The sequence below is a fragment of the Melanostigma gelatinosum genome, assembly GCF_949748355.1.
Source record: "Melanostigma gelatinosum genome assembly, chromosome: 11".
Classification (NCBI taxonomy): domain Eukaryota; kingdom Metazoa; phylum Chordata; class Actinopteri; order Perciformes; family Zoarcidae; genus Melanostigma; species Melanostigma gelatinosum.
Window position 1 is genome coordinate 24745118 of NC_136644.1, and position 24522 is coordinate 24769639.

At 43.1% G+C, this 24522-nt stretch overlaps 2 protein-coding genes across 2 annotated transcripts in view; one reads left to right on the forward strand and one right to left on the reverse strand.

The window, feature by feature from the left end:
* Nucleotides 1–10766: 10766 nt before the first annotated feature.
* Nucleotides 10767–13883, forward strand: LOC306785080 (uncharacterized protein; the record flags this gene model as incomplete). The annotated part of the gene is made up of 5 exons (XM_079279304.1): nucleotides 10767–11651; nucleotides 11754–12573; nucleotides 12702–12767; nucleotides 12881–12946; nucleotides 13036–13883. The coding sequence occupies 5 exons, from the start codon at nucleotides 10767–10769 to the stop codon at nucleotides 13239–13241; spliced, it is 2043 nt and encodes a 680-aa protein (XP_079135430.1). The 3' UTR covers nucleotides 13242–13883.
* Nucleotides 13884–15239: 1356 nt separating this feature from the next.
* LOC306785081 (uncharacterized protein) overlaps nucleotides 15240–24522 on the reverse strand; it is a gene marked incomplete at both ends in the record, with an annotated part of 49346 nt that continues 40063 nt past the window's right edge. Inside the window, one exon of the mRNA XM_079279305.1 lies at nucleotides 15240–15302. Within this exon, the coding sequence (XP_079135431.1) occupies nucleotides 15240–15302 (63 nt within the window). The remainder of the gene's footprint in view (nucleotides 15303–24522) is intronic.

Below are 24522 nucleotides of genomic sequence, written 5' to 3' on the forward strand. Positions count from 1 at the left end.
AGGGTTTTGGAATGCATAATTAAGATAAACATAAAGTGATATAGGATTAAGTAGCTAAAAGTGCATAGGGGAATTTGGCCAATAGAAATTGAGATAGACGGAAGGGGAGGAGTCGTGAATGAATATGTGGGCGGGTTAGAAGTGTTTTTCTGCCTCTTTTAGCGTGTGGATCTGCAGGACGGCTGTGTCCTGGGACCAGAGGTAGTTTTTTCCAAAGTGGGTTAATATTGTAATATTTCGTAGGAGTATGTACTCCAATGTTTAACTGTAATCATATTTGCATCAGTGGAATTAAATTCCTTATAATTGTAAACCAGTTTTGGTAGCGTTATTATTGCAGCGTGTGATGACGGCACAAAGCAGCGGACACGTGTGCTCCAGCCTTCTCTCTGTGGGGCTAGAGATTTAGCCTCAACAAATTTGGCGACCACGAAGGGACATTCTTACCGGCCTCGCTGTGTGTGCTGAAGGCAGCGCTGGTCAAGCAGACATCCTGGGCCCATAATATCGGTAGGCAGAGCCGTTTCATGAAATCTGTGAGGTAGCTTTTAGGACATTTAGGGGAATTTCTGCTTGGCTAAATGTTGCTAACAGCTAGCTCTGCGTTGCTGGTGAGGACGTTCCATGGGGAAGGCCGCGTTCCACTGAGGTAAGTACGATTTACTGTCTGAAGTATGGTGAACTAAGGGACTAGTCCAGTGTATAAGGATCCTAAGAATAAATTAAAGGCAGACAGCGCTGTAATTAAATCACCACATTGGAATCAAACGGTTATCGACAGGACGAACTGCTTGCTTATGCTGAGAGACCCTTCGGCTCAACATAAGTATTGCCAGGTCTGCAGATAACTAGTTTAAAACAGTTATGTAGCTTGGCGAACTGAAATATCGTGGCTTTGAGGGGCTTAGGGGTGCAATCCTTTGCAGGCTTAGTCCACGAGTTTTGGGCCTTGAGCATAAGCTGTTTAGAGAAGCTAGGCTAGCGGGAGACTATCTCGCTTGTTTTGGCCGTGCATTAAAAATAGCGATCATGTGGGTGATTCGGAAGAAGTAGAATAGTGGGCTTTTGGGGAAACTAGACTGACTGAGGAGAGTGGTTGTGTCGCTGGAAGTGCAGAACTCGTGATCATAACGTAACAATGAACTCAGGTCTGGAGGAGCTAATAGCCTGTTAACCGGAGGATTTAAGGTTTAATAAAACCGGACAATAAGTCCAATAATACGTGTGACCAGTCTGTGTTTTAGCAGCGTGGAAATACGTTTAAAATGATGAATAACATTGCATAATCTGTAGCCGCGCTGTGAGGAGCTAACGCTAGCTACGTGTAGCTCCGGTTTTGCGGTACTCTGTATGTAAAATAAACGTGCTTATAAAATAAAATAACCAGTAGAGTGTGAGAGGAGACAGAGGGCGTACCAGTGGAATTAAAGTGTGGGATTTTGGTGAAACTTGTGTGCGTATGCTTTATTAGAAGCTCCGTTTTTGTCGTTAGCATAGCGGTTAGCATATCCGTTACCAAAACAGCCAGTTTCAGGATAACTTCCGGTCTGTGAGAAAAATAGTAGAATAAATGCAAAACGCCAGAAAACCAACTAGCGGCCAGGAGGAGTAACTGCTAGGAGGAGTAACTGCTAGATAATCGTAAATAAGTGTTTAGAATCTGTGAATTTTTCAGAGATTCATTGTCTAAGAGCTGTGAGCTTATATCCTGACCTTAGTTTTAATTAAGCATTATAACTTTAGTCGTTGACTTTGGTTTTAATTCAGCATTTTAACAAAGATTAATGGTTTCAGTTGTGCTTCTTCAATTCTTGAACTTAATTGTGATTCATTATTTTGCAGACCAGAGTGTAAGTGCAGTTCAACAGTTTGACTTGCATTGGTATTTCTGATTGAATATCTTTGAACACAGTTATTGATTTTTTAAAGTTGAATTTAATATTTAATTGATTAATTATTCATTGTTTTTTAATTTCATTTTACTTCCAATTTTAAACCTTTCGAATTCTGATGTGGAACTGGATTGTGATTTTGATTCTGATTTAGATGTTGAGTTTGATTTCGGAATTCTAACTTCAATTTTGGATTCGAGATTCCTTCACATATCCAGTATTGACTAATTTTGGTACATTTACTATTTTACATCGTTCCTAAGAATCAATTTTGACACGGACGGCGCAAACATATTTGAGAGATCGTTGACCTCTCTTACACTACAGACATATGCTAACATTTACTGCTGAACTTTTGGCAGTTTTGTGGTTGTTTTAGTCAAGGTGCGTGGTTGAGTGGATCCAGATCTGGGAAGTGGAGCAGTGGATCCCAGTTTTGGAGTCAACGGCGGCACACCATACAGCACAGAGGGTGAGTTGACTTTGATTCATGTGATGACAAGCGTGCACATTTAATACACACATTTGAATACTCCTAGGCTGCATAATGTTTACATTAAAGAAGCAGAGGAAGGAAGTAGGAGAACTGGTAAGAAGACTAAAATGTGAAGTAAGAGGAGTAGAACGCATCAGAAAAGATTTGCAACAGCAGATAGAGGAAAGACGAGCAGAAAGTAAAGAAGACGAGGATATAAAGAGAATGCAGCGGCGACTGCTGAAACTGCAAGTAGCAGAGGTCGACAGAGAATTAAATAGAAAAGTTCAGGCCAAGAAACAGATGATAGCAGCAGAAGCCCAGCAGCAACAAAATCCAGCAGTACCAGCCTACACGGTGGTGTACTATCAGCCTCCACCACGATGCAGAAGTGGTGCATCCAACAGAGGGAGAGGTAACGATAAAGGGGGGCAGGGGGGTCGTGTAAGTAAAGGAGTGTGCTACGTATGTGGGAGAGAAGGTCATTGGCAGAGAGATTGCCCACATAAAAGAAGAGGAAGACAGCCCAATGCACCACCACAACATGCTCCGTTCCCACCACAACATCAGCAGTACCTACGACCAGGTCCATCTGGACCTCCTCCCGTGAGACATCAACAGATGCCCATGCTGTCACCAGGACCATGGGGAGGTTCAGTGTATAGCCAAGATACATAGATGGTTGCCATGTGATCCCTTACAGCAGAGATATCGAGGTGAAGGGGGGATATGGTAAGGTGTCAAACATTTTTTGTAGATCCACATTTAGAATAGTTTTCAGTAAAGGTGCTACTCACAATTTTTGAGATTTAATAACGTCATGATAAACCACAACTTTGAATTTAAATACAGCACAATCCAAGTCCTCTAACTCAGTGATAGGTCCTAGCCTAGACTTGCTAACTCTAGAAATTGAGAAATATACGGGAGCTCTAACTAACATGAGCCGAGTTTTGTTTTCTCAGGTGACAAACGCAGAAGCAGCAGCTGACGAAAGGAAGCAGGCTGACGTGTCACCAGGCAGTCTGGTGTGGCTAAGAGTCCACAAGCGCAGGTGGAGTGAACCATGGTGGACAGGTCCATGGGAGGTAGTATTGGCAACCTCACATGCAGAAAAGGTAAAATGGGAGCGACTTGGCACCACCTCACTCACTGTGCAGCAGCGAAGGTAACGAGTGAGACACTCGCAGGGACAGGATTGAACATCAAACAGGCAAAATTTGAAGCTAAAGACACCTCAAAAGAGGGGTTTAGACAGTACTGAAGATGACGTTTCCCCCACAGTTTAAGCGAGGGCGTCCTGTAGGAGACTCTAGGTTCAGTGGGTTATGGAAGTCTGTAATTATTTTCTTCCTGATTTCAGTAGTTTCCCTCTTAGTATGGGGAATTAACCACAGACAGGAACCAGAACACATGCATGACTACATCAAGATTCGACATCTAGCCTCAGTAGCTAATCAAACCGATCTTAGACCACGTAGAGAGGCTTCTCTGATGACACTCTCGTATGAAAATGTAACTCTCACTCTTATGTTCAAAGAAGGTACAACATCAACGGTCCAGTTCGACTTCTGTGAAGTAGTTTCCTGTCCCAAGTATGAACACACCTACGGGTGGATGTCCAAAACCTTGTGCATCATAACTGACCAGTGTGGGCCCGCCACACATAAGTATGGGAAGCTGTTATCATATTATGACTGTGATGTGTACAAAGGGGGTGGGTAGATGTAATCCTTTAAGACTTACCTTAACAGACCCAAAATTGACTGACTGAGGACTTTACGTAGTACAGGGAAAGGCAACTACTGATAGTCCTGCCCCACAAGGGCTCATTAGGATTATTGTTAAGCCTGTCAAAAAGACCAGGTTCGACATACGACTGACGCAGAGAATGAGGTACCGGGGGTTGGAAACTGGAATGGCAGATGGGAATTTATGGTGGGTACAACATACGGCTTCAAGTCAGAAGTACAGATTGTATTGTGTGTTTAGGATCTAGACCCCTAGCAACACCAGTTCCTTCAAGATTCAGACTCCTAAGTCCTGAATTTAGTTGTATTTTAACTCTGTTTACTGATGACACTTTGCCCCTCCATCACACTTGTCAGGGGCTACACTGGGATTACCCACCTGTAGAATATAATACCCCACCTCTGTTCAAGGTTACAGAGGGTCCATTTGATTGTATAGTCTCAGATACAGCTAAGGGGCCCAATGTAGGTAGTATTATTGCAAATTATAGCAAATTGTAGCCACAGTCACAATGCTAGCGACTATCTATATAACAGTGTGTTAAGACAGACAGCACCTAGAGCTGATTTATGGTGGTGGTGTGGAGGAAGAACCATATATCCAATCCTGCCTAAAGATTGGACAGGTAGATGTGCGTTGGTGCAACTTATATGGTCATTCTATATCTTGCCTGTCACTGATGCAACTTATAGAGAACTCATCTCTCCACGCCCACATGCTAACAGAAGATCCAAAAGAGATGCCGGTGGCCCGAAGGGAGCCTTTGATGACCAAGTGTACATAAGATGTCATAAGAGTGCCAAGGGGGGTGTCTAATGACTTTCAAGCCAGAAATCAAATAGCAGCAGATTTAGAATCTGATTTCTCTCAGAGAGTGATGATTAATAAAAATGTCGATTGGATCAACTACATTTACTATAACCAACAGCGTTTTGTAACCTTCACCAGGGACGCCATATCAGGACTGCATGCACAGCTGGCGAAGACTAGTTTAATGACCTTGCAGAACAGAATGGCATTAGATATGATTTAGCAGAGAAAGGTGGCGTGTGCCAGATGTTTGGGTCTGCGTGCTGTACTTTCATTCCAAATAACACAGCTCCTGATGGATCGGTGACCAGGGCTCTGGAGGGACTGACAGCACTCAGCCAAGAGCTAGCGGACAACTCTGGTGTCACGAATCCGTTCACCGACTGGTTGGGAAGTATGTTTGGCAAGTGGAAACATACATTTTTGTCAATCGTAATTACTCTGTGTGCTGTCGTCGTAGGCCTCCTAGTTGTCTGTGGATGGGGGTTCCCTTGCATCCGTGGACCTCTACAGGGGTTTATTGCTTCACCGATGAGCCAGACACCAGTCCAGGGCAACCAGTTATGTGTCGAGGATGAGGGAGAATTGGAGCTTCTGATGGCCACAGTCTAGATGAGGCCACCACCGGTGCCATAGCAGAACTTCACAAGCGGTTCCTGACCATCCTCTCGGAGATCCTGAAGGACCTGATAAGGCCCAGATGGACTTCTAAAACATCCGGCTGTATCATGATCCTGCCAGCCCCAAGTCATGGAAGGCAGTGATTTTCAACGCACTCGATTTTGAAACGAACTGAACAGGAATACTTGAAATGATATCTGTATGCATGAATTGTTTGCCTCTGTTTAGATAGATAGGGAGCCTCTCCCTGGATTGAGTAGGGGGGAGGTCTCCAGGGACATTGAGTAACTAACTACATTTGAGTAACTAACTACATTTGAGTAACTAACTACATTTGAGTAACTAACTACATTTGAATAACTAACTACATTTGAATAACTAACTACATTTGAATAACTAACTACATTTGAATAACTAACTACATTTGAGTAACTAACTACATTTGAGTAACTAACTACATTTGAGTAGCTAACTCACAGTGAACTGTGAGTTAGGGGGGAATTGTAAGAAATTTGAGCAAAAAACTGTAGTTAGTAGATATAATAAAAGTGTTTCATAATTCATAATTAAGAATTCATAATTAGTCATAATCATAAGGGTTTTGGAATGCATAATTAAGATAAACATAAAGTGATATAGGATTAAGTAGCTAAAAGTGCATAGGGGAATTTGGCCAATAGAAATTGAGATAGACGGAAGGGGAGGAGTCGTGAATGAATATGTGGGCGGGTTAGAAGTGTTTTTCTGCCTCTTTTAGCGTGTGGATCTGCAGGACGGCTGTGTCCTGGGACCAGAGGTAGTTTTTTCCAAAGTGGGTTAATATTGTAATATTTCGTAGGAGTATGTACTCCAATGTTTAACTGTAATCGTATTTGCATCAGTGGAATTAAATTCCTTATAATTGTAAACCAGTTTTGGTAGCGTTATTATTGCAGCGTGTGATGACGGCACAAAGCAGCGGACACGTGTGCTCCAGCCTTCTCTCTGTGGGGCTAGAGATTTAGCCTCAACACTATCTATGTTGTATGATTGTTTAATTCAGTGTGGGTTTGTAGCACAAAGGCAGTAAAACTGCCTGTGCAAAAGCACACTGCATATAATCCATCCGGCTTAATCATACTCATAATAATAATCATCTTTATCCAAAAGTTTGGCGCGCTTCTCCTCACACAGTGTTGCCAACAGCGCAATACATCAAACGTGCGGCCTGATCGGGAATCGTGTGCTATCTATTTTTTTAGACAGATTTGCCCAGCGGCTTTCCCAAAAATCGGAGGAAAATTTCCCATTTCACTTGAATGGGGTTTCGGCGTGAAGAGAGCAAAAAAAACAAAACACTTAACTTTGGGCCCATATTGACGAGCCGTACATTAACGTAGAAACATGATTCAAAGTTTAAAACGTAGACAAAACGCTGCACTTTATTGAGCCAAACAGACATTTTGATAGCTATCAGTTTTCATGAAGTCACAGATTAAGTTTCAGGAAAATTTTGGGTCTGTTTCAGATTTTATAATGGGTGTGTATTGCACGGCTCGTTAAGAGCTAGAGTGAGGGCATAACTGTCAGAGTGGAGCAGAGCAGGAACATCTTCTGTGATTCTTCCAAACAAATTGCTCCAGCTCCCATAATGTTTACTCTTTATACATGTTGTGCTGGTCGCAGTCAACTGTCTGTGGAATCCAACGGACTAATGCTGCGTTCACACGGGTCGCGTTGATTTTTTGACGCACGTCGAGATTACATACAAAGTCTATGCACAGACCCGATGAGACTGGCGCGGCGCGATTTTGCGATGTCGCGGCGGACGCGTTATTGCAGTTCGGTGGACGCGTTGGACGCCGCAAAATCGCCAACGCGCGAGTTGAAATTTTTCAACTTCAGCGACATAATCGCGTGACGCTGTGGCGCGATAGCCTATCAGCATTGAGTCGCTCCCCCTGTCATCACTGGCTTCCTGCCGTTGTTGAATCAGGAAATAAATCCTGTAGCCGTCTGTGTTCACCCAGAGCTCTACGATACCTCATATCAACAGAGACCGGACCAAACTATGTGTATGCATGTGTGTGTGTAAACCATACGGTACAAACAATGAATAGACGCTGCCGTATTTACATCTACGTGACGTTATTGAGTGCTGGTGGAGCTGCTACGATGTTAGCATAGCCTAGCACCGATCCATCAGAGCTCCATTGAGAAGACAAGTAGCCTACAAATCGGGATCATTACGTAGTTATTTCGGAGTCCCTTTTTGTCGGAGAAGACAAGTACAAATCGGCATCATTATGTAGTTATTTCGGAGTCCCTTTTTGTCGGTTTATTGCCGTTGAATCACAGCCAAATGAGTTTATTTAGTGTTCCTACAGCTGTAGTAAACAGCGACCGGTGGCTTGCTAGACACAGTGAATACAGCTCGATACAATCCACGGAGCTCCTCTGAACAATATTATGAACCAGACATGACGGCGTTTGGCATTCCGATGTTTGAGGGACTTCCACAACACGTACAAAGCAGCAATTGTCCTTATTCCTTTCACGGTTGACAGCGGAAATAAATGGCGGCCATGTGAACGGCTTCCAGGACGATAAACCACGCCCCCTCTCCGGCACTACGAGATTTTGCGGCGTTTGGTGTGAACACGACCGGCGGCGCGTTGGACGCGATTGAGCAGTGCGTTGGACGCTTTTTTGCAGTGCGTCAAAAAATTAACGCGACCGGTGTGAACGCAGCATTACTCCTCGGTTACTCCTCCTGCAAAAGTCCAGCAACATGAGTCTGTTTTCGCTTGTTACATGCATACTGTCTTTTCAAAATAAACTTCCATCTTCACAGGAAACAACTAAGGTTTATGCTTCATTTACTTGCATAGTGAGTTTGATGTTTTCACTTTATATTTCATCTTAATTCATGGAATAATAATTTATCCATAACTAAAAATAATTAGCTCAAGATCCACCCTCAGGCTCCACCAGCATGTAGCCATTTTGCATCAATTGTGTTTCATTTAGTGCACGTTTGTGTGCATTGTGACCTCATGATCATATAGGCTTGTTGTCAAACTAGGCTACGGCTACTCGTGTTAGCTGTCGATGGGTGAGCTTGGGGGTGTTCATGTTTATAATCACATTTGCTTACCTGTCGTTCTTTGAACTCTCAAATAAACTCTTGTGTGACATGAACATATGAATCAGTTCACAGTTTTTGCTTCGTAAAATATCTTAATTGACTGTCTGTCAGGTATTATTAATTTCCAGCAACCCTCAAGTCAAAGAATAAAGACACTTTACGCACAATTTAGGTGTATTTTGCCTTTAACTCACGAGATGCAGGTAGCATGTTTTATACTTAATGTGAATACAATTAATTTGATCTCATTGCCATTATGCAATATGTATACTTTGTTGGCATCTTATTCTGAAAAATGTTCGTCTGAAGAAACCGGATGCTGTCTCGCGTTAATATTTCAGCTAACTTTCCTTCCTTCGCGCGCTCCCGATCTGTGCAGTTTGAATGAGTTTACCGTGAATTTATTTATTTATTTCTTGGTTTATTTGAACGGGACAGTGCACACTAATAAAAACATTTCTGCAAATGTGCCAGAGTTAGCCAAAAGGCTATTTTTCATCTGTAGTCCCAAGAGGCAGATTTTACACAATAAACCTAAAAACAATGTAAGATTAAAGTTAAAAGGTTCAACAATATTGACACTTAACAATGCGTGGACAAACAATGAAAAAAAGAGAATAACTATGTTAAAACATGGACTAAAAACAGTATTATGCTGTAGTTGTTTAGATGCTAAAAAACATCCACGTAAGAGGCACAAAACATAAAAGCATACAGAGTATGTGAACTACATGAATCACTCAGACACAGCTAAACAACAATAAAAGACATGCATGCAGGTAGAGGACGGTAGACCGGTAATTTCAGAACATAGATCCACTAAAATGTAACGTAACGGTGGCCTGCCTCGGTCGGCGCGAGCTGCTCTTGGCCTGTCTCGAACGATTCCGTCGTCACGCGCTTTCCGGTCATTACGCTGTCATTTTCTTCGGCAATCGCCAACCAAACGTAAGTAATATTAATTCATACATATCAAATAATCTACGTGCCAAATTTCATGAATATATATGGACGTTTATATGTCTAAATACTATAGGAAAGTGACTTTGATGAGAGGAAGCAGAAAAAACGCTCGGGCGACGCTCTTTACTCTGAGAAGTGTCTCTGTATTTTCTTCGTATTGCTAATATGAGTTAGCATACGAGTGTAGTTTGTAGCTAGCTTTACACTACTTTGTCTAGCCAATGAAACTATAGCATTGATGTGTGACATAATCTGTCGTCGAGGGGAGGGAGGCAGAAATGTTGTGTCTGAAAAAAACAGTTGTGGCCGCGGGAAAAACGATCAAAGAATCATAGCGCGAGTTAAAGGTAGGCTGCTGCTTGTTTGGTCTTAGCTCTGAAACATAACAGCAGACATGTAAAATAAAATGCTTTTCTTGTTTATCATAAGCCAGGCTACATCAAGTATAATAATGCACAATGATCTGATCAATTATGCAAATAATGTTGGTGTGTGTGTGTGTGTGTGTGTGTTTGAGAGTGAGCGAGACTGTACATTTATTGAAAGCCAGCAGTGGCTCTTATGATTAGAACTATTTATGTAGATAAGCCTCCAATATAACACAGTGCTGTTATACAGTATATAAGGTTAACCAAAATGTAATGTTTTTGACTTAAATGTCTCTCTTGTGGTTTATGTTCCTGCCTGAAAAGAACAGAGACAGAGAACAGCGACAGAGAGAAGGAAGAGAAGAGAGGCAAAGGGAGACCGCAATAAGCAGAAAAACAGTAGAAAGCAGACTCAAAGAAGCAGAAAAACAGTAGAAAGCAGACTCAAAGAAGCAGAAAAGACCAGAAAGCAGACTCAAAGAAGCAGAAAAGAACAGAAAGCAGACTCAAGGAAGCAGAAAAGACCAGAAAGCAGACTCAAAGAAGCAGAAAAGAACAGAAAGAAGACAGCAATAAGCAGAAAAAGAGTAGAAAAGACAGGAAGAACCTTTAAAGTAACAAAGGTAGGTAATGTGTGTCTGTGTGAGAGTTTTTTTCCTTTACAGGAGGATCAAGAAAATAAGAGATGGATATAGAAATTGTAAAACAAATTTTGTATTTAATTTCTTACTGTAAATGTGTATTTGCAGATGCCAAACATGCGGCAAGTCAGGAAGAGGGAGAGGAAGACGAGGAAGTGGACCCAGGAGGCCATGACACAGGCCCTACTGGAGGTGAAAGCAGGCAGGCTTTCTCTACGGCAGGCAGCCCAGCAGTTTGGGGTCCCTAAGTCCAGCCTGAGTGACCGAGTCAGTGGAAGGGTGTCCTCTGACTGTGTCTATGGTCAGAGGACACTCCTCACCCCTGAAGATGAGGATTCCCTGGTGGAGTACTGTTTGTATTCTGCCAGTCACGGGTTTCCACTGACGAAGCCTCAGGTCCTGGCCCACGCTCTGGCCATCTATAACCTCCGCCACCGGGACGCACAAAGAACCGTGCTTGGCCAGACGTGGTGGATAAACTTCCGGGAGCGGCAACACCATCGCCTTACTGCCCGGACCCCAGACATCATTGACCGTGGGAGGGCATCCTGCGCCAAGAGGGGGCCAATTGAGGAGTATTTCGGGCTCCTCACCACCACCCTGGAGGAGCACGGGTTGAGGGAGAAACCTCGTCAGATATACAACTGCGACGAGACGGGGTTTCAGCTGGACTCTACAAGAAGGAAGGTCATCGTGCCCCGGGGGACTAAACATGCTTACAGGCAGGCCCAGGGAACCAGAGACCACATCACCGTCCTGGCCTGCCTCAACGCGGCTGGGGAGGATGTCCCCCCATTCATCATCTACAAGGGGGGATATCCAGGGGGCCCCTATAACAAGGAAGGGGTTCCCGATGCCCTCTACGGGAAGTCGCCAGCAGGGTACATTGACAGTGAGCTGTTTAGGAAGTGGTTTGTCGGGCATTTCATGAAGTTCGCCGTGCAGGAGCGCCCGCTGCTGCTCATCATGGACGGACATCAATCCCACCTGGATCCAGAGCTGGTCCGGGCGGCACAGAGGGAGGGGGTCATTCTCTTGTGCCTGCCACCACATACGTCTCACATCCTTCAACCTCTGGATGTGAGTTTCTTCTGACCCTTGAAGGCAGATTTCTCTGGTGTTACAGGAGATCTGTCGGCAGTGAGCCACTCCTTCTTGGTTTCTAAGAAGGAGTTTTCAAGGGTCCTAAGAGACTCCTACCAGAGGGTGAAGGATCGGAGACTGGTGGTGGCTGGGTTCAGGAGGTGTGGCCTCTACCCTCTGGACCCAATGGCCATCGACTGGTCACGGGTCATGCCGTCCGGGCCGCGGCGTGGGGCCTCCTCACCACCTCCGCCAACCTCATCGGCATCTTCCTGGGCTGCGCCTGATGTTGCCCTCCCCTCCCAGCATCCCCTTTCTCCAGCCCCTATCCCCAATCCCCAGAACCAACCCCCACCTGCCCCTCCTCCCAATCCCTACATGACCCATCCCCTGGTAACATCAGGCCGGATAACAGCAGACCTGGCCCACCTCCTGGCCGAAATAAACTACAACCGCAACACCGGCAAGGTCAGGAGGAACATCACCAAGGCCAGGTTACTGACAGCTCAGGAGATGTCCGACGTCATCGTGGAGGCAGAGGACCGTGCTGCAAGACGGGAGGCCCAAGCTCTGGCCAGAAGAGACAGAGAGCAGCAGCGGGCCGGAGACACCGGCCCGGCAGCCACTTCCTCTACCCTGTCTGGCGGCTCTCGCCCCAGCCGCAGAAGACCAGTGTCCCTCGGGGCTACTACAGCCACCAGCTCCGGACTTTCCATCGCCGGTCCCTCATCCCGCTCTGCCCCCTCTCGTGCCTCCCACGGTCCCCGGCTGCCTGCCAGCAGCACATCACCACCACTGAGCCTGCCTGCTGAGGAACACCGCCACCTTCCCCCGTCTCCTGGTCAGCGCATCCCTATTTTGCATTTGAATTCACGTATAAATCAGAATTTATTAACTATTGTTACGCATAAACATTATTATAAGTATGTATTTTAGAGTTGTAATAATAAAATATGATTATTATTTCAGAGCCTTCAACATCGGCTGCGGGACGTGGCCTCTATGGGTCCCAAACTCCTTCCTCTCCCTTCCACTGTAAATCCTTTAAATAATCTAAAAAAACCCCACAATATTATAACAGGATGGTGACATTAGCCATGATGAAGAGTAAACAAAGCATGGTTATGCTTTTTCTGTTATTTATACAGCCTCCCAACCTGCAGAGACCCGACCTTCATCCAGCTCCTCGTCTGCTGGACCTACGACATCCACCGGTACTTCATGTTAACTTGCATTGTATGCCAACCCATGAAAATCTGATCATTGTCTTTAATTCAAAGTAATTTTTTATTTATTTTAATAGGTCACACTCCTGAAGAGATGGAGCAGACAGTTTGGGAGTGTGGCCGGTGCCAGGAACCTGACCCTCCAGAGAGCTCGGAGGGATTGGTGTCGTGGGTCCAGTGTGACAGCTGCCACACATGGTATCACACCATGTGTGTGGGCTGGGACGAGGAGCTGGATGATGAAGAGGATTATTTCAAATGCCATGTGTGTCCTGATTTTTAATTTAATTTTTGATTGGTTTGTTTTTCAATAAATGTTTGCACAGAACTTTTCAATCATTTGCACAAGTTATTTGTCTTTCACTTTAACAATGTAGCTTTTTAATCATGAATACTCATGTTTTTAGTTGTAATATAACTCTTACTCTGCACTGTGTGTTATGATAATAATTGTTATATACAATATGTGTACATAATTGTTAAATTCCAGACATCAGCTGGTGTTTTGCCAGTGATTGACATGAGAAGAGTTTAACAAAACATCCAGCAGGTGGTGGTATACGCTCAAACGGAAATTAAGGAGCTTTTATTGCATCATTTGGAGTTGTTGAAGCGTGATATCTTATTGTGAAGGACAGAACTACGGTCCCGGATGTGTTGACAGCATTGATGGTCATTTTTGCGACCCTGGAACAAGCGAATATCCCCGAAAAACCAGCAGCAGCCAGTGTTTACAACGAGGATAGAAGTCCGGACGGATTAGGCCACGAGCAGTGCACGGCTAATTCACCGGTGTTAGCATCGTTTTAACGACTCTGGTAAAGGCAAAGCTAACTGTAATAATTACAACAATATTTCGTTTGAAAGGTACGAAGTTTAACTTCAGTTTAACACCATTAAATCAACTGAAAACATTACACGATCATTTTTATCAACATTGTAAGTGAATTGTATTGAAACATTAGCTAAAAACTGTCCGGTTTGGGGTACAATTCCGTTAAGTGTCTGCTGACTTGAACGCAGTCTGATGTGACCATGAACATATTCATCATTTTAGAATTCAACACGCTGCAAAACCCACGTGGTGTTATCAAAGCGAAACTTTACTTTAAGTGTAAATATTTCTGTCATCTAGAAGCTGAGAGAACAGATCAGAAGAAGAAAAAGATTCATTGAATCAACCGAGTCTCACTCCAAACTACATAGAAACGTTATCAGCCGGAGCATGAACAGAATAAATAAAGTGAACCAACCTGCTCTGTGTAGCCGCAGCTGAGGGTTGAAAACAGCGTCCAGCAGTTTACGTTGTCGCTCGTTCTGCTCTTTTGAAGCAGAAACTTCCTCCTCGTACTCTGCTATCGTTCTTTCAAACATATCAAATATCTCTCCATCAGCAGCAGTTAGTCGCTGGTTGAGTAAACATCTCAGCATTTGGACTTCAGACATCTTCACTCAACCACAGACACGTTTGTTCCAGACAAACTCCGGAAGATATACCGAGACGGACTGTTGTGCGTTAATAAAAGGTCCGAGTATCACCAACAAGCTTGTGAACATATAGTTCCACATGGAAATTTAAAAAGTATGTGAATACCGAAACAGTTGTACTTGTATGATACAATTGATCAAATATATACTATTACAACGAAGCATAATGACCATTTAAACATTGACATTCCGTTTGTCTTTTCCATATCTACACCACCTTCTGCTCCAGAGAGTGGATCAGACAACAGACTGACAATATTTCACACAAAACAAAACAAACATAAAAAACATCTCCACACATACCACATTGACCTATATTTTATCCTCCATGTTTTACATTATAGTATGTGGAGTCATAGTACAGTATGTCCAAATAATTGAAATATAAGTCATAATATAGTATGTCGAAGAAAGTCATTGTAGACTACACCTATAAAGTCTAAGACTCAGGACTCCAGACTGTCCTGCTTTCTGCCAACGACGACATTCCTGCTGCACAGTCACTGGATTCTTTACATAGCTTAAGGTGAGTATGTATTCACACAGTTATGTGTTGTGTAGTGAGATTTCCATTCGTGAAGGTTTGTACTTTATTCACTCAATTAAAAACATCTGCTCAGGTGATACAAGCATCCACAAAAGCGCATGTCCTCTTTGGATGTGACCTTAATTTGATTCCAGTCATATTTTACATTTTTAAGTTCACCTGTTTGATTAGGAACTCTTAAGTAAACCATGACTTCCTGTTTCACTGGGGTATAAATATGAGGTGACACAGGCCAAATTCCCTTTGTCATTCATCACCATGGGAAAGACCCGAGAACACAGTGACGATGTGCGACGAAAAGTTGTTGAGCTGCACAAATCAGGAAAAGGATATAAGAAAATCTCTAAACAGTTGAAAAATACCCATTTCCAATATCAGGGCAATAATTAAGAAGTTTAAAGCAACAGGAGATGTGAAGAATCAGCCTGGAAGAGGACGTGTGTGTACATTGACCCCATGCACCGTGAGGAGGATGGTTAGACTGGCAAAAGAATCTCCGAGGATCACAGCTGGAGAATTGCAGAGGTTAGTTGAGTCTTGGGGTCAGAAAGTCTCCTAAACTACGAACAGACGCCACCTACATCACCACAAGTCTCTGCTGTCAATCAACAACAAACTAAAGCGCCTACAGTTTGCCAAACGTTACTGGGACTTTCAATGGGACCGGGTTATATGGTCAGATGAGACCAAAATAAAGCTTTTTGGCAACAAACATCAAAGGTGGTTTGGCGTAGACAGGAAGATAGCCATACAGAGAAGCACCTCATACCCACTGTGAAGTATGGTGCTGGATCTTTGATGTTGTCGGGCTGTTTTTCTTCCAAAGGGCCTGGACATCTTGTTAGGATACATGGTATCGTGGACTCCATCAAATACCAGCAGATATTAAATGAAAACCTAACAGCCTCTGCCAGGAAGCTTAAAATGGGCCGTGGTTGGAGCTTCCAGCAGGACAATGATCCGAAGCACACCTCAAAATCTACACAAAAATGGTTCACCGACCACAGAATAAAGGTTTTGCCACGGCCATCACAGTCCCCCGACCTAAACCCCATAGAACATATGTGGGATGAGCTGAAGAGGAGAGTCCAGCGTCGACCTCGGAATCTGAAGAGATTCTGCATGGAGGAATTGTCTCAGATCCAGTGCCATGTGTTCACCAACCTCATCACGCATTATAGGAGAAGACTCAGAGCTGTTATCTTGGCAAAGGGAGGCGGCACAAAATATTAAATGAACGGGTGCCAATAATTGTGGCACATATATTTTTGAGAAAAATATTTGTTTCAGGATAAGAATTTAATGTTTTTTCAATTGTGTTACTTCAGTTAAAGGTTAGATTTTTGTGAATATTTTGAATGAAAGATCATGAGGATAAACAATAAAGACATTTTTCCACATCTCGTTTTGCTCATTTTTACTAACTGGTGCCAATAATTCTGGAGGGCACTGTACCTTCCATCTTTTCCACATGTAATGGGTGTGGGTTGGACATGGAAAAAAGAAAACTCAATTGAATGTTTTCAAACATTTATTTACTTCTGCAGAAGACAAAATTCAACCCATTAACTGCCTTCTGATCTTTTTCTGCTCCCTCAGCAATAAGTCAAATGACAATGTGTGACTTCATTCTTGTTTTTTTTTTACATTTAGATCCATTATTTTGATATTGCAGTATGTACTAAGCTCAGGATGCACATTACTAGAAAAGGGATATTAAAATTACCAGGAAAACATCGAACCTAAATCATAACACATTTCCTAAAAACCATTAACAACAATATATACAAGAGGAAAAACAGGGACACCTGGTGGGTAAAGTGAAAAGGTGCGTAGGACTGGCTGACTAAACAGACAACAGAAACTATAACATAACACAACACAACGGAAAACACACACTTAGAGAAGTCAATGCATCAACACATTAATTGTCTTCTGGTATTTTTCTATAGTTCTGGATCTAAACATGCAAAATAACTTTATACAAGAAGATATTTACATCAGCAAAACTTTTATTCTAACGGTAAAAACAACACGATGAAGTTGGGTACCGTTAAAATAGTAACAGAAAGCAACGTGTCTTAAATGTTAAACCCTTCCAATAAATCACCTCAACGTGGTTTAGGGCCGTGTGTGTGACCTGTGACCTGTGTTCTCAGACCAAGAATTCACTCAACATCTGAAAAGAGTTGTGGCAGCTGGGCCGGAAAAAGGGAAACCGGGGCCCCTTTCTGGAGCCAGACCTGGGGGTGGCGCTTGCTGGTGAGGGTCTGGTTTCCGGGACGTGAGATATATGGTTCGACCAGGAACAACCCGAAAAATCTACATTGAGCCGCCGCCCTATTGGTCACTGATAACTGCTCGAAGGGATATGCGGAGGGGTGATTGGGTAGAAGAGCTAAAGGGGATTCTTTCCTGTGTGAGTTTTCATGTGTAGCTTTAGATCTGCGTTGCGCATAAATCTTTTATCACAAACTGAGCAGCTGAAAGGTTTCTCTCCTGTGTGGATTCTCATGTGTTTCTTAAAACTTTTGTTATGAATTACAAACTCAGACCAAATGTATGATTGAAGGATTGCCTCTGCACGGCTCGCAACATGGGTGCGACAGTTCACAACAATATTTTCTTCCAGGTGAGCGTGTCCCGGACCACTCTAGAAAACCAACACTAAATAGAAAATAAAAACTCAATAAGTCTACTGGATCAAACTAAAGACAGTACTAAGCTCCCTGCCAACGTGAGGAGGCGTCACCTTAAACAAAGCATGGATCTCTCAGAGCAATCAAGGTTTATTGTGTCACTAATCGCAAGCGGGGGCTAATTGTGTGTGAGGACAAGGTTTTGAGGGAAACAATTGAAAATCTGAACGTGGAATCAATAAGCAACGCTCTCAAATTAAAACATGCTTTTGAATAAAGATAGAAAAAAAGCACCATATTTCTTCTCTTGCATTATGTGCCATGTGGTGTGTCAGATTTACCTTTTGTATACAAACAGAACCACTAAAGCCGGTTCTCTCATGTATGAGTAATTATGTGTGACTTCAGAGCTGACTTGTGCCGATATCTTTTATCACAAACTGAGCAGCTGAAAGGTTTCTCTCCTGTGTGGATTCTCATGTGTATCTGTAAATGTGAACGATCGCTAAAAGATTTCTTACAAACTTTGCAGCTGTAAGGTTTCTCTCCTGTGTGGGTTCTCATGTGTGTCTTTAAATTTGAATGATCGCTAAAAGATTTCTTACAAACTTTGCAGCTGTAAGGTTTCTCTCCTGTGTGGGTTCTCATGTGCGTCTGTACAGTTGAACGATCGCTAAAAGATTTCTTACAAACTGAGCAGCTGAAAGGTTTCTCTCCTGTGTGGGTTCTCGTGTGTCTCTGTAAAAGTGAATCATGGTTAAAAGATTTCTTACAAACTTTGCAGCTGTAAGGTTTCTCTCCTGTGTGGTTTCTCATGTGTATCTTTAAATTTGAACAATTGTTAAACGATTTCTTACAAACTTTACAATTGAAAGGTTTATCTCCTGTGTGGTTTCTCATGTGTCTCTTTAAATTTGAACAATTGTTAAAAGATTTCTTACAAACTTTGCAGCTGAAAGGTTTCTCTCCTGTGTGGATTATCATGTGTTTCTGTAAAGTTGAACGCAGGCTAAAAGATTTCTTACACACCGAGCAGCTGAAAGGTTTCTCTCCTGTGTGGGTTCTCATGTGTGTCTTCAGATCTCCACTTGTGTCAGTTGTTTTCCCACACTCCGAGCATTTAAACAGTTTCTCACCAGCACTACATCTTGAATCCCTGACATGGACTTCATCAGGTTTCAAAGAGTTTAAACCTGACTGAGGTTCTCTGGTCTTCTTCCAATCACCACTGTCATCAGTGTCAGAAGATTCTCCAGTCTTCTCATCAGTATCTGGTTCTGGATGTCTATCTGGATCCGAGTTCCTGTCTGGTTCTGGTCCTCCACAGTCCTCTCCATCAGCATCTGTTTCCATCTGTTCAGTTTGTCTTTGATGAAGCTGTGAGGACTGAGCTTCCTCTTCATCATCTTCACATGAGTGAATGAGAACTTGACATCAGCCTCCTCCAGCCCCTGAAGCTGCTCTCCCTCCTGACTGGTCCAGTGTTCCTCTTTAATGTGTGGGGGCTCTGGGTCCTCCTGTTCCTCTTTAATGTGTGGGGGCTCTGGGTCCTCCTGTTCCTCTTTAATGTGTGGGGGCTCTGGGTCCTCCTGTTCCTCTTTAATGTGTGGGGGCCCTGGGTCATCCTGTTCCTCTTTAATGTGTGGGGGCTCTGGGTCCTCCTGTTCCTCTTTAATGTGTGGGGGCTCTGGGTACTCCTGTTCCTCTTTAATGTGTGGGGACTCTGGATCCTCCTGTTCCTCTTTAATGTGTGGGGGCTCTGGGTCATCCTGTTCCTCTTTAATGTGTGGGGACTCTGGATCCTCCTGTTCCTCTTTAATGTGTGGGGACTCTGGGTCCTCCTGATCCAGACTGGAGCTCCACTCCTGCTGCTCAGGGACATCTGCAGGAAACCAGTAAACACACAGAGATGTTACAAATAAATATTAGTATTGAGCAAATAGTCTCCTGTAGATACACTTTATTTCCTGCCATCATTCCCTCTCACACTCCCTGTGCACAGTTACCAAACAGACATGCCGACACAAATTGTAAAGACAACGCACCAGCAGCAATGAGGTCATCAATAGTTTACATGGCAAAAAAGTGAGATACTACCAACATTGTTAAAGTATTCAACGAACCTGCATCCTCCATAAAGTGATAGATATGTACTTTATTTATCCACAGGGGGAAATTTGTATCAAAGTGCGGCTGAGATGTGATCATGTGGGCAGTTATAGTTGACTAATGTACGTAAACCTGCCATGGTAGAAACAGTGGATAGAACCTTCAGAAGCAGCCACAACGTAACCGTGGACGTGCATCATCTGTGCGCTCCGTTTCTGAACCAATAGCACTCCACCTTGGTAGTCAGCCATAGAGAACATCCACGTAAAGATGATGGAACTGAAATGTGACAACAACAACAATGACACAATCTGAACTAATAAACTTTGTCTAGAGACTGCTCTCAGGAACCTGGAGGTCAAGGTTGAACCTCCCCACCCTCCTGGTCCCAGGGTGGTCCCTGTTATTATTGATATATTTTAAATAATCCTATCGATGTTAATATTTCTATGATTGTCAATAATTAAATTTTCATACTTGCAAGTAACCAGGTCTGTATGTGTCATGATAACAAGGTCAATTGTAAGAAATTTGAGCAAAAAACTGTAGTTAGTAGATATAATAAAAGTGTTTCATAATTCATAATTAAGAATTCATAATTAGTCATAATCATAAGGGTTTTGGAATGCATAATTAAGATAAACATAAAGTGATATAGGATTAAGTAGCTAAAAGTGCATAGGGGAATTTGGCCAATAGAAATTGAGATAGACGGAAGGGGAGGAGTCGTGAATGAATATGTGGGCGGGTTAGAAGTGTTTTTCTGCCTCTTTTAGCGTGTGGATCTGCAGGACGGCTGTGTCCTGGGACCAGAGGTAGTTTTTTCCAAAGTGGGTTAATATTGTAATATTTCGTAGGAGTATGTACTCCAATGTTTAACTGTAATCATATTTGCATCAGTGGAATTAAATTCCTTATAATTGTAAACCAGTTTTGGTAGCGTTATTATTGCAGCGTGTGATGACGGCACAAAGCAGCGGACACGTGTGCTCCAGCCTTCTCTCTGTGGGGCTAGAGATTTAGCCTCAACAAATTTGGCGACCACGAAGGGACATTCTTACCGGCCTCGCTGTGTGTGCTGAAGGCAGCGCTGGTCAAGCAGACATCCTGGGCCCATAATATCGGTAGGCAGAGCCGTTTCATGAAATCTGTGAGGTAGCTTTTAGGACATTTAGGGGAATTTCTGCTTGGCTAAATGTTGCTAACAGCTAGCTCTGCGTTGCTGGTGAGGACGTTCCATGGGGAAGGCCGCGTTCCACTGAGGTAAGTACGATTTACTGTCTGAAGTATGGTGAACTAAGGGACTAGTCCAGTGTATAAGGATCCTAAGAATAAATTAAAGGCAGACAGCGCTGTAATTAAATCACCACATTGGAATCAAACGGTTATCGACAGGACGAACTGCTTGCTTATGCTGAGAGACCCTTCGGCTCAACATAAGTATTGCCAGGTCTGCAGATAACTAGTTTAAAACAGTTATGTAGCTTGGCGAACTGAAATAGCGTGGCTTTGAGGGGCTTAGGGGTGCAATCCTTTGCAGGCTTAGTCCACGAGTTTTGGGCCTTGAGCATAAGCTGTTTAGAGAAGCTAGGCTAGCGGGAGACTATCTCGCTTGTTTTGGCCGTGCATTAAAAATAGCGATCATGTGGGTGATTCGGAAGAAGTAGAATAGTGGGCTTTTGGGGAAACTAGACTGACTGAGGAGAGTGGTTGTGTCGCTGGAAGTGCAGAACTCGTGATCATAACGTAACAATGAACTCAGGTCTGGAGGAGCTAATAGCCTGTTAACCGGAGGATTTAAGGTTTAATAAAACCGGACAATAAGTCCAATAATACGTGTGACCAGTCTGTGTTTTAGCAGCGTGGAAATACGTTTAAAATGATGAATAACATTGCATAATCTGTAGCCGCGCTGTGAGGAGCTAACGCTAGCTACGTGTAGCTCCGGTTTTGCGGTACTCTGTATGTAAAATAAACGTGCTTATAAAATAAAATAACCAGTAGAGTGTGAGAGGAGACAGAGGGCGTACCAGTGGAATTAAAGTGTGGGATTTTGGTGAAACTTGTGTGCGTATGCTTTATTAGAAGCTCCGTTTTTGTCGTTAGCATAGCGGTTAGCATATCCGTTACCAAAACAGCCAGTTTCAGGATAACTTCCGGTCTGTGAGAAAAATAGTAGAATAAATGCAAAACGCCAGAAAACCAACTAGCGGCCAGGAGGAGTAACTGCTAGGAGGAGTAACTGCTAGATAATCGTAAATAAGTGTTTAGAATCTGTGAATTTTTCAGAGATTCATTGTCTAAGAGCTGTGAGCTTATATCCTGACCTTAGTTTTAATTAAGCATTATAACTTTAGTCGTTGACTTTGGTTTTAATTCAGCATTTTAACAAAGATTAATGGTTTCAGTTGTGCTTCTTCAATTCTTGAACTTAATTGTGATTCATTATTTTGCAGACCAGAGTGTAAGTGCAGTTCAACAGTTTGACTTGCATTGGTATTTCTGATTGAATATCTTTGAACACAGTTATTGATTTTTTAAAGTTGAATTTAATATTTAATTGATTAATTATTCATTGTTTTTTAATTTCATTTTACTTCCACTTTTAAACCTTTCGAATTCTGATGTGGAACTGGATTGTGATTTTGATTCTGATTTAGATGTTGAGTTTGATTTCGGAATTCTAACTTCAATTTTGGATTCGAGATTCCTTCACATATCCAGTATTGACTAATTTTGGTACATTTACTATTTTACATCGTTCCTAAGAATCAATTTTGACACGGACGGCGCAAACATATTTGAGAGATCGTTGACCTCTCTTACACTACAGACATATGCTAACATTTACTGCTGAACTTTTGGCAGTTTTGTGGTTGTTTTAGTCAAGGTGCGTGGTTGAGTGGATCCAGATCTGGGAAGTGGAGCAGTGGATCCCAGTTTTGGAGTCAACGGCGGCACACCATACAGCACAGAGGGTGAGTTGACTTTGATTCATGTGATGACAAGCGTGCACATTTAATACACACATTTGAATACTCCTAGGCTGCATAATGTTTACATTAAAGAAGCAGAGGAAGGAAGTAGGAGAACTGGTAAGAAGACTAAAATGTGAAGTAAGAGGAGTAGAACGCATCAGAAAAGATTTGCAACAGCAGATAGAGGAAAGACGAGCAGAAAGTAAAGAAGACGAGGATATAAAGAGAATGCAGCGGCGACTGCTGAAACTGCAAGTAGCAGAGGTCGACAGAGAATTAAATAGAAAAGTTCAGGCCAAGAAACAGATGATAGCAGCAGAAGCCCAGCAGCAACAAAATCCAGCAGTACCAGCCTACACGGTGGTGTACTATCAGCCTCCACCACGATGCAGAAGTGGTGCATCCAACAGAGGGAGAGGTAACGATAAAGGGGGGCAGGGGGGTCGTGTAAGTAAAGGAGTGTGCTACGTATGTGGGAGAGAAGGTCATTGGCAGAGAGATTGCCCACATAAAAGAAGAGGAAGACAGCCCAATGCACCACCACAACATGCTCCGTTCCCACCACAACATCAGCAGTACCTACGACCAGGTCCATCTGGACCTCCTCCCGTGAGACATCAACAGATGCCCATGCTGTCACCAGGACCATGGGGAGGTTCAGTGTATAGCCAAGATACATAGATGGTTGCCATGTGATCCCTTACAGCAGAGATATCGAGGTGAAGGGGGGATATGGTAAGGTGTCAAACATTTTTTGTAGATCCACATTTAGAATAGTTTTCAGTAAAGGTGCTACTCACAATTTTTGAGATTTAATAACGTCATGATAAACCACAACTTTGAATTTAAATACAGCACAATCCAAGTCCTCTAACTCAGTGATAGGTCCTAGCCTAGACTTGCTAACTCTAGAAATTGAGAAATATACGGGAGCTCTAACTAACATGAGCCGAGTTTTGTTTTCTCAGGTGACAAACGCAGAAGCAGCAGCTGACGAAAGGAAGCAGGCTGACGTGTCACCAGGCAGTCTGGTGTGGCTAAGAGTCCACAAGCGCAGGTGGAGTGAACCATGGTGGACAGGTCCATGGGAGGTAGTATTGGCAACCTCACATGCAGAAAAGGTAAAATGGGAGCGACTTGGCACCACCTCACTCACTGTGCAGCAGCGAAGGTAACGAGTGAGACACTCGCAGGGACAGGATTGAACATCAAACAGGCAAAATTTGAAGCTAAAGACACCTCAAAAGAGGGGTTTAGACAGTACTGAAGATGACGTTTCCCCCACAGTTTAAGCGAGGGCGTCCTGTAGGAGACTCTAGGTTCAGTGGGTTATGGAAGTCTGTAATTATTTTCTTCCTGATTTCAGTAGTTTCCCTCTTAGTATGGGGAATTAACCACAGACAGGAACCAGAACACATGCATGACTACATCAAGATTCGACATCTAGCCTCAGTAGCTAATCAAACCGATCTTAGACCACGTAGAGAGGCTTCTCTGACGACACTCTCGTATGAAAATGTAACTCTCACTCTTATGTTCAAAGAAGGTACAACATCAACGGTCCAGTTCGACTTCTGTGAAGTAGTTTCCTGTCCCAAGTATGAACACACCTACGGGTGGATGTCCAAAACCTTGTGCATCATAACTGACCAGTGTGGGCCCGCCACACATAAGTATGGGAAGCTGTTATCATATTATGACTGTGATGTGTACAAAGGGGGTGGGTAGATGTAATCCTTTAAGACTTACCTTAACAGACCCAAAATTGACTGACTGAGGACTTTACGTAGTACAGGGAAAGGC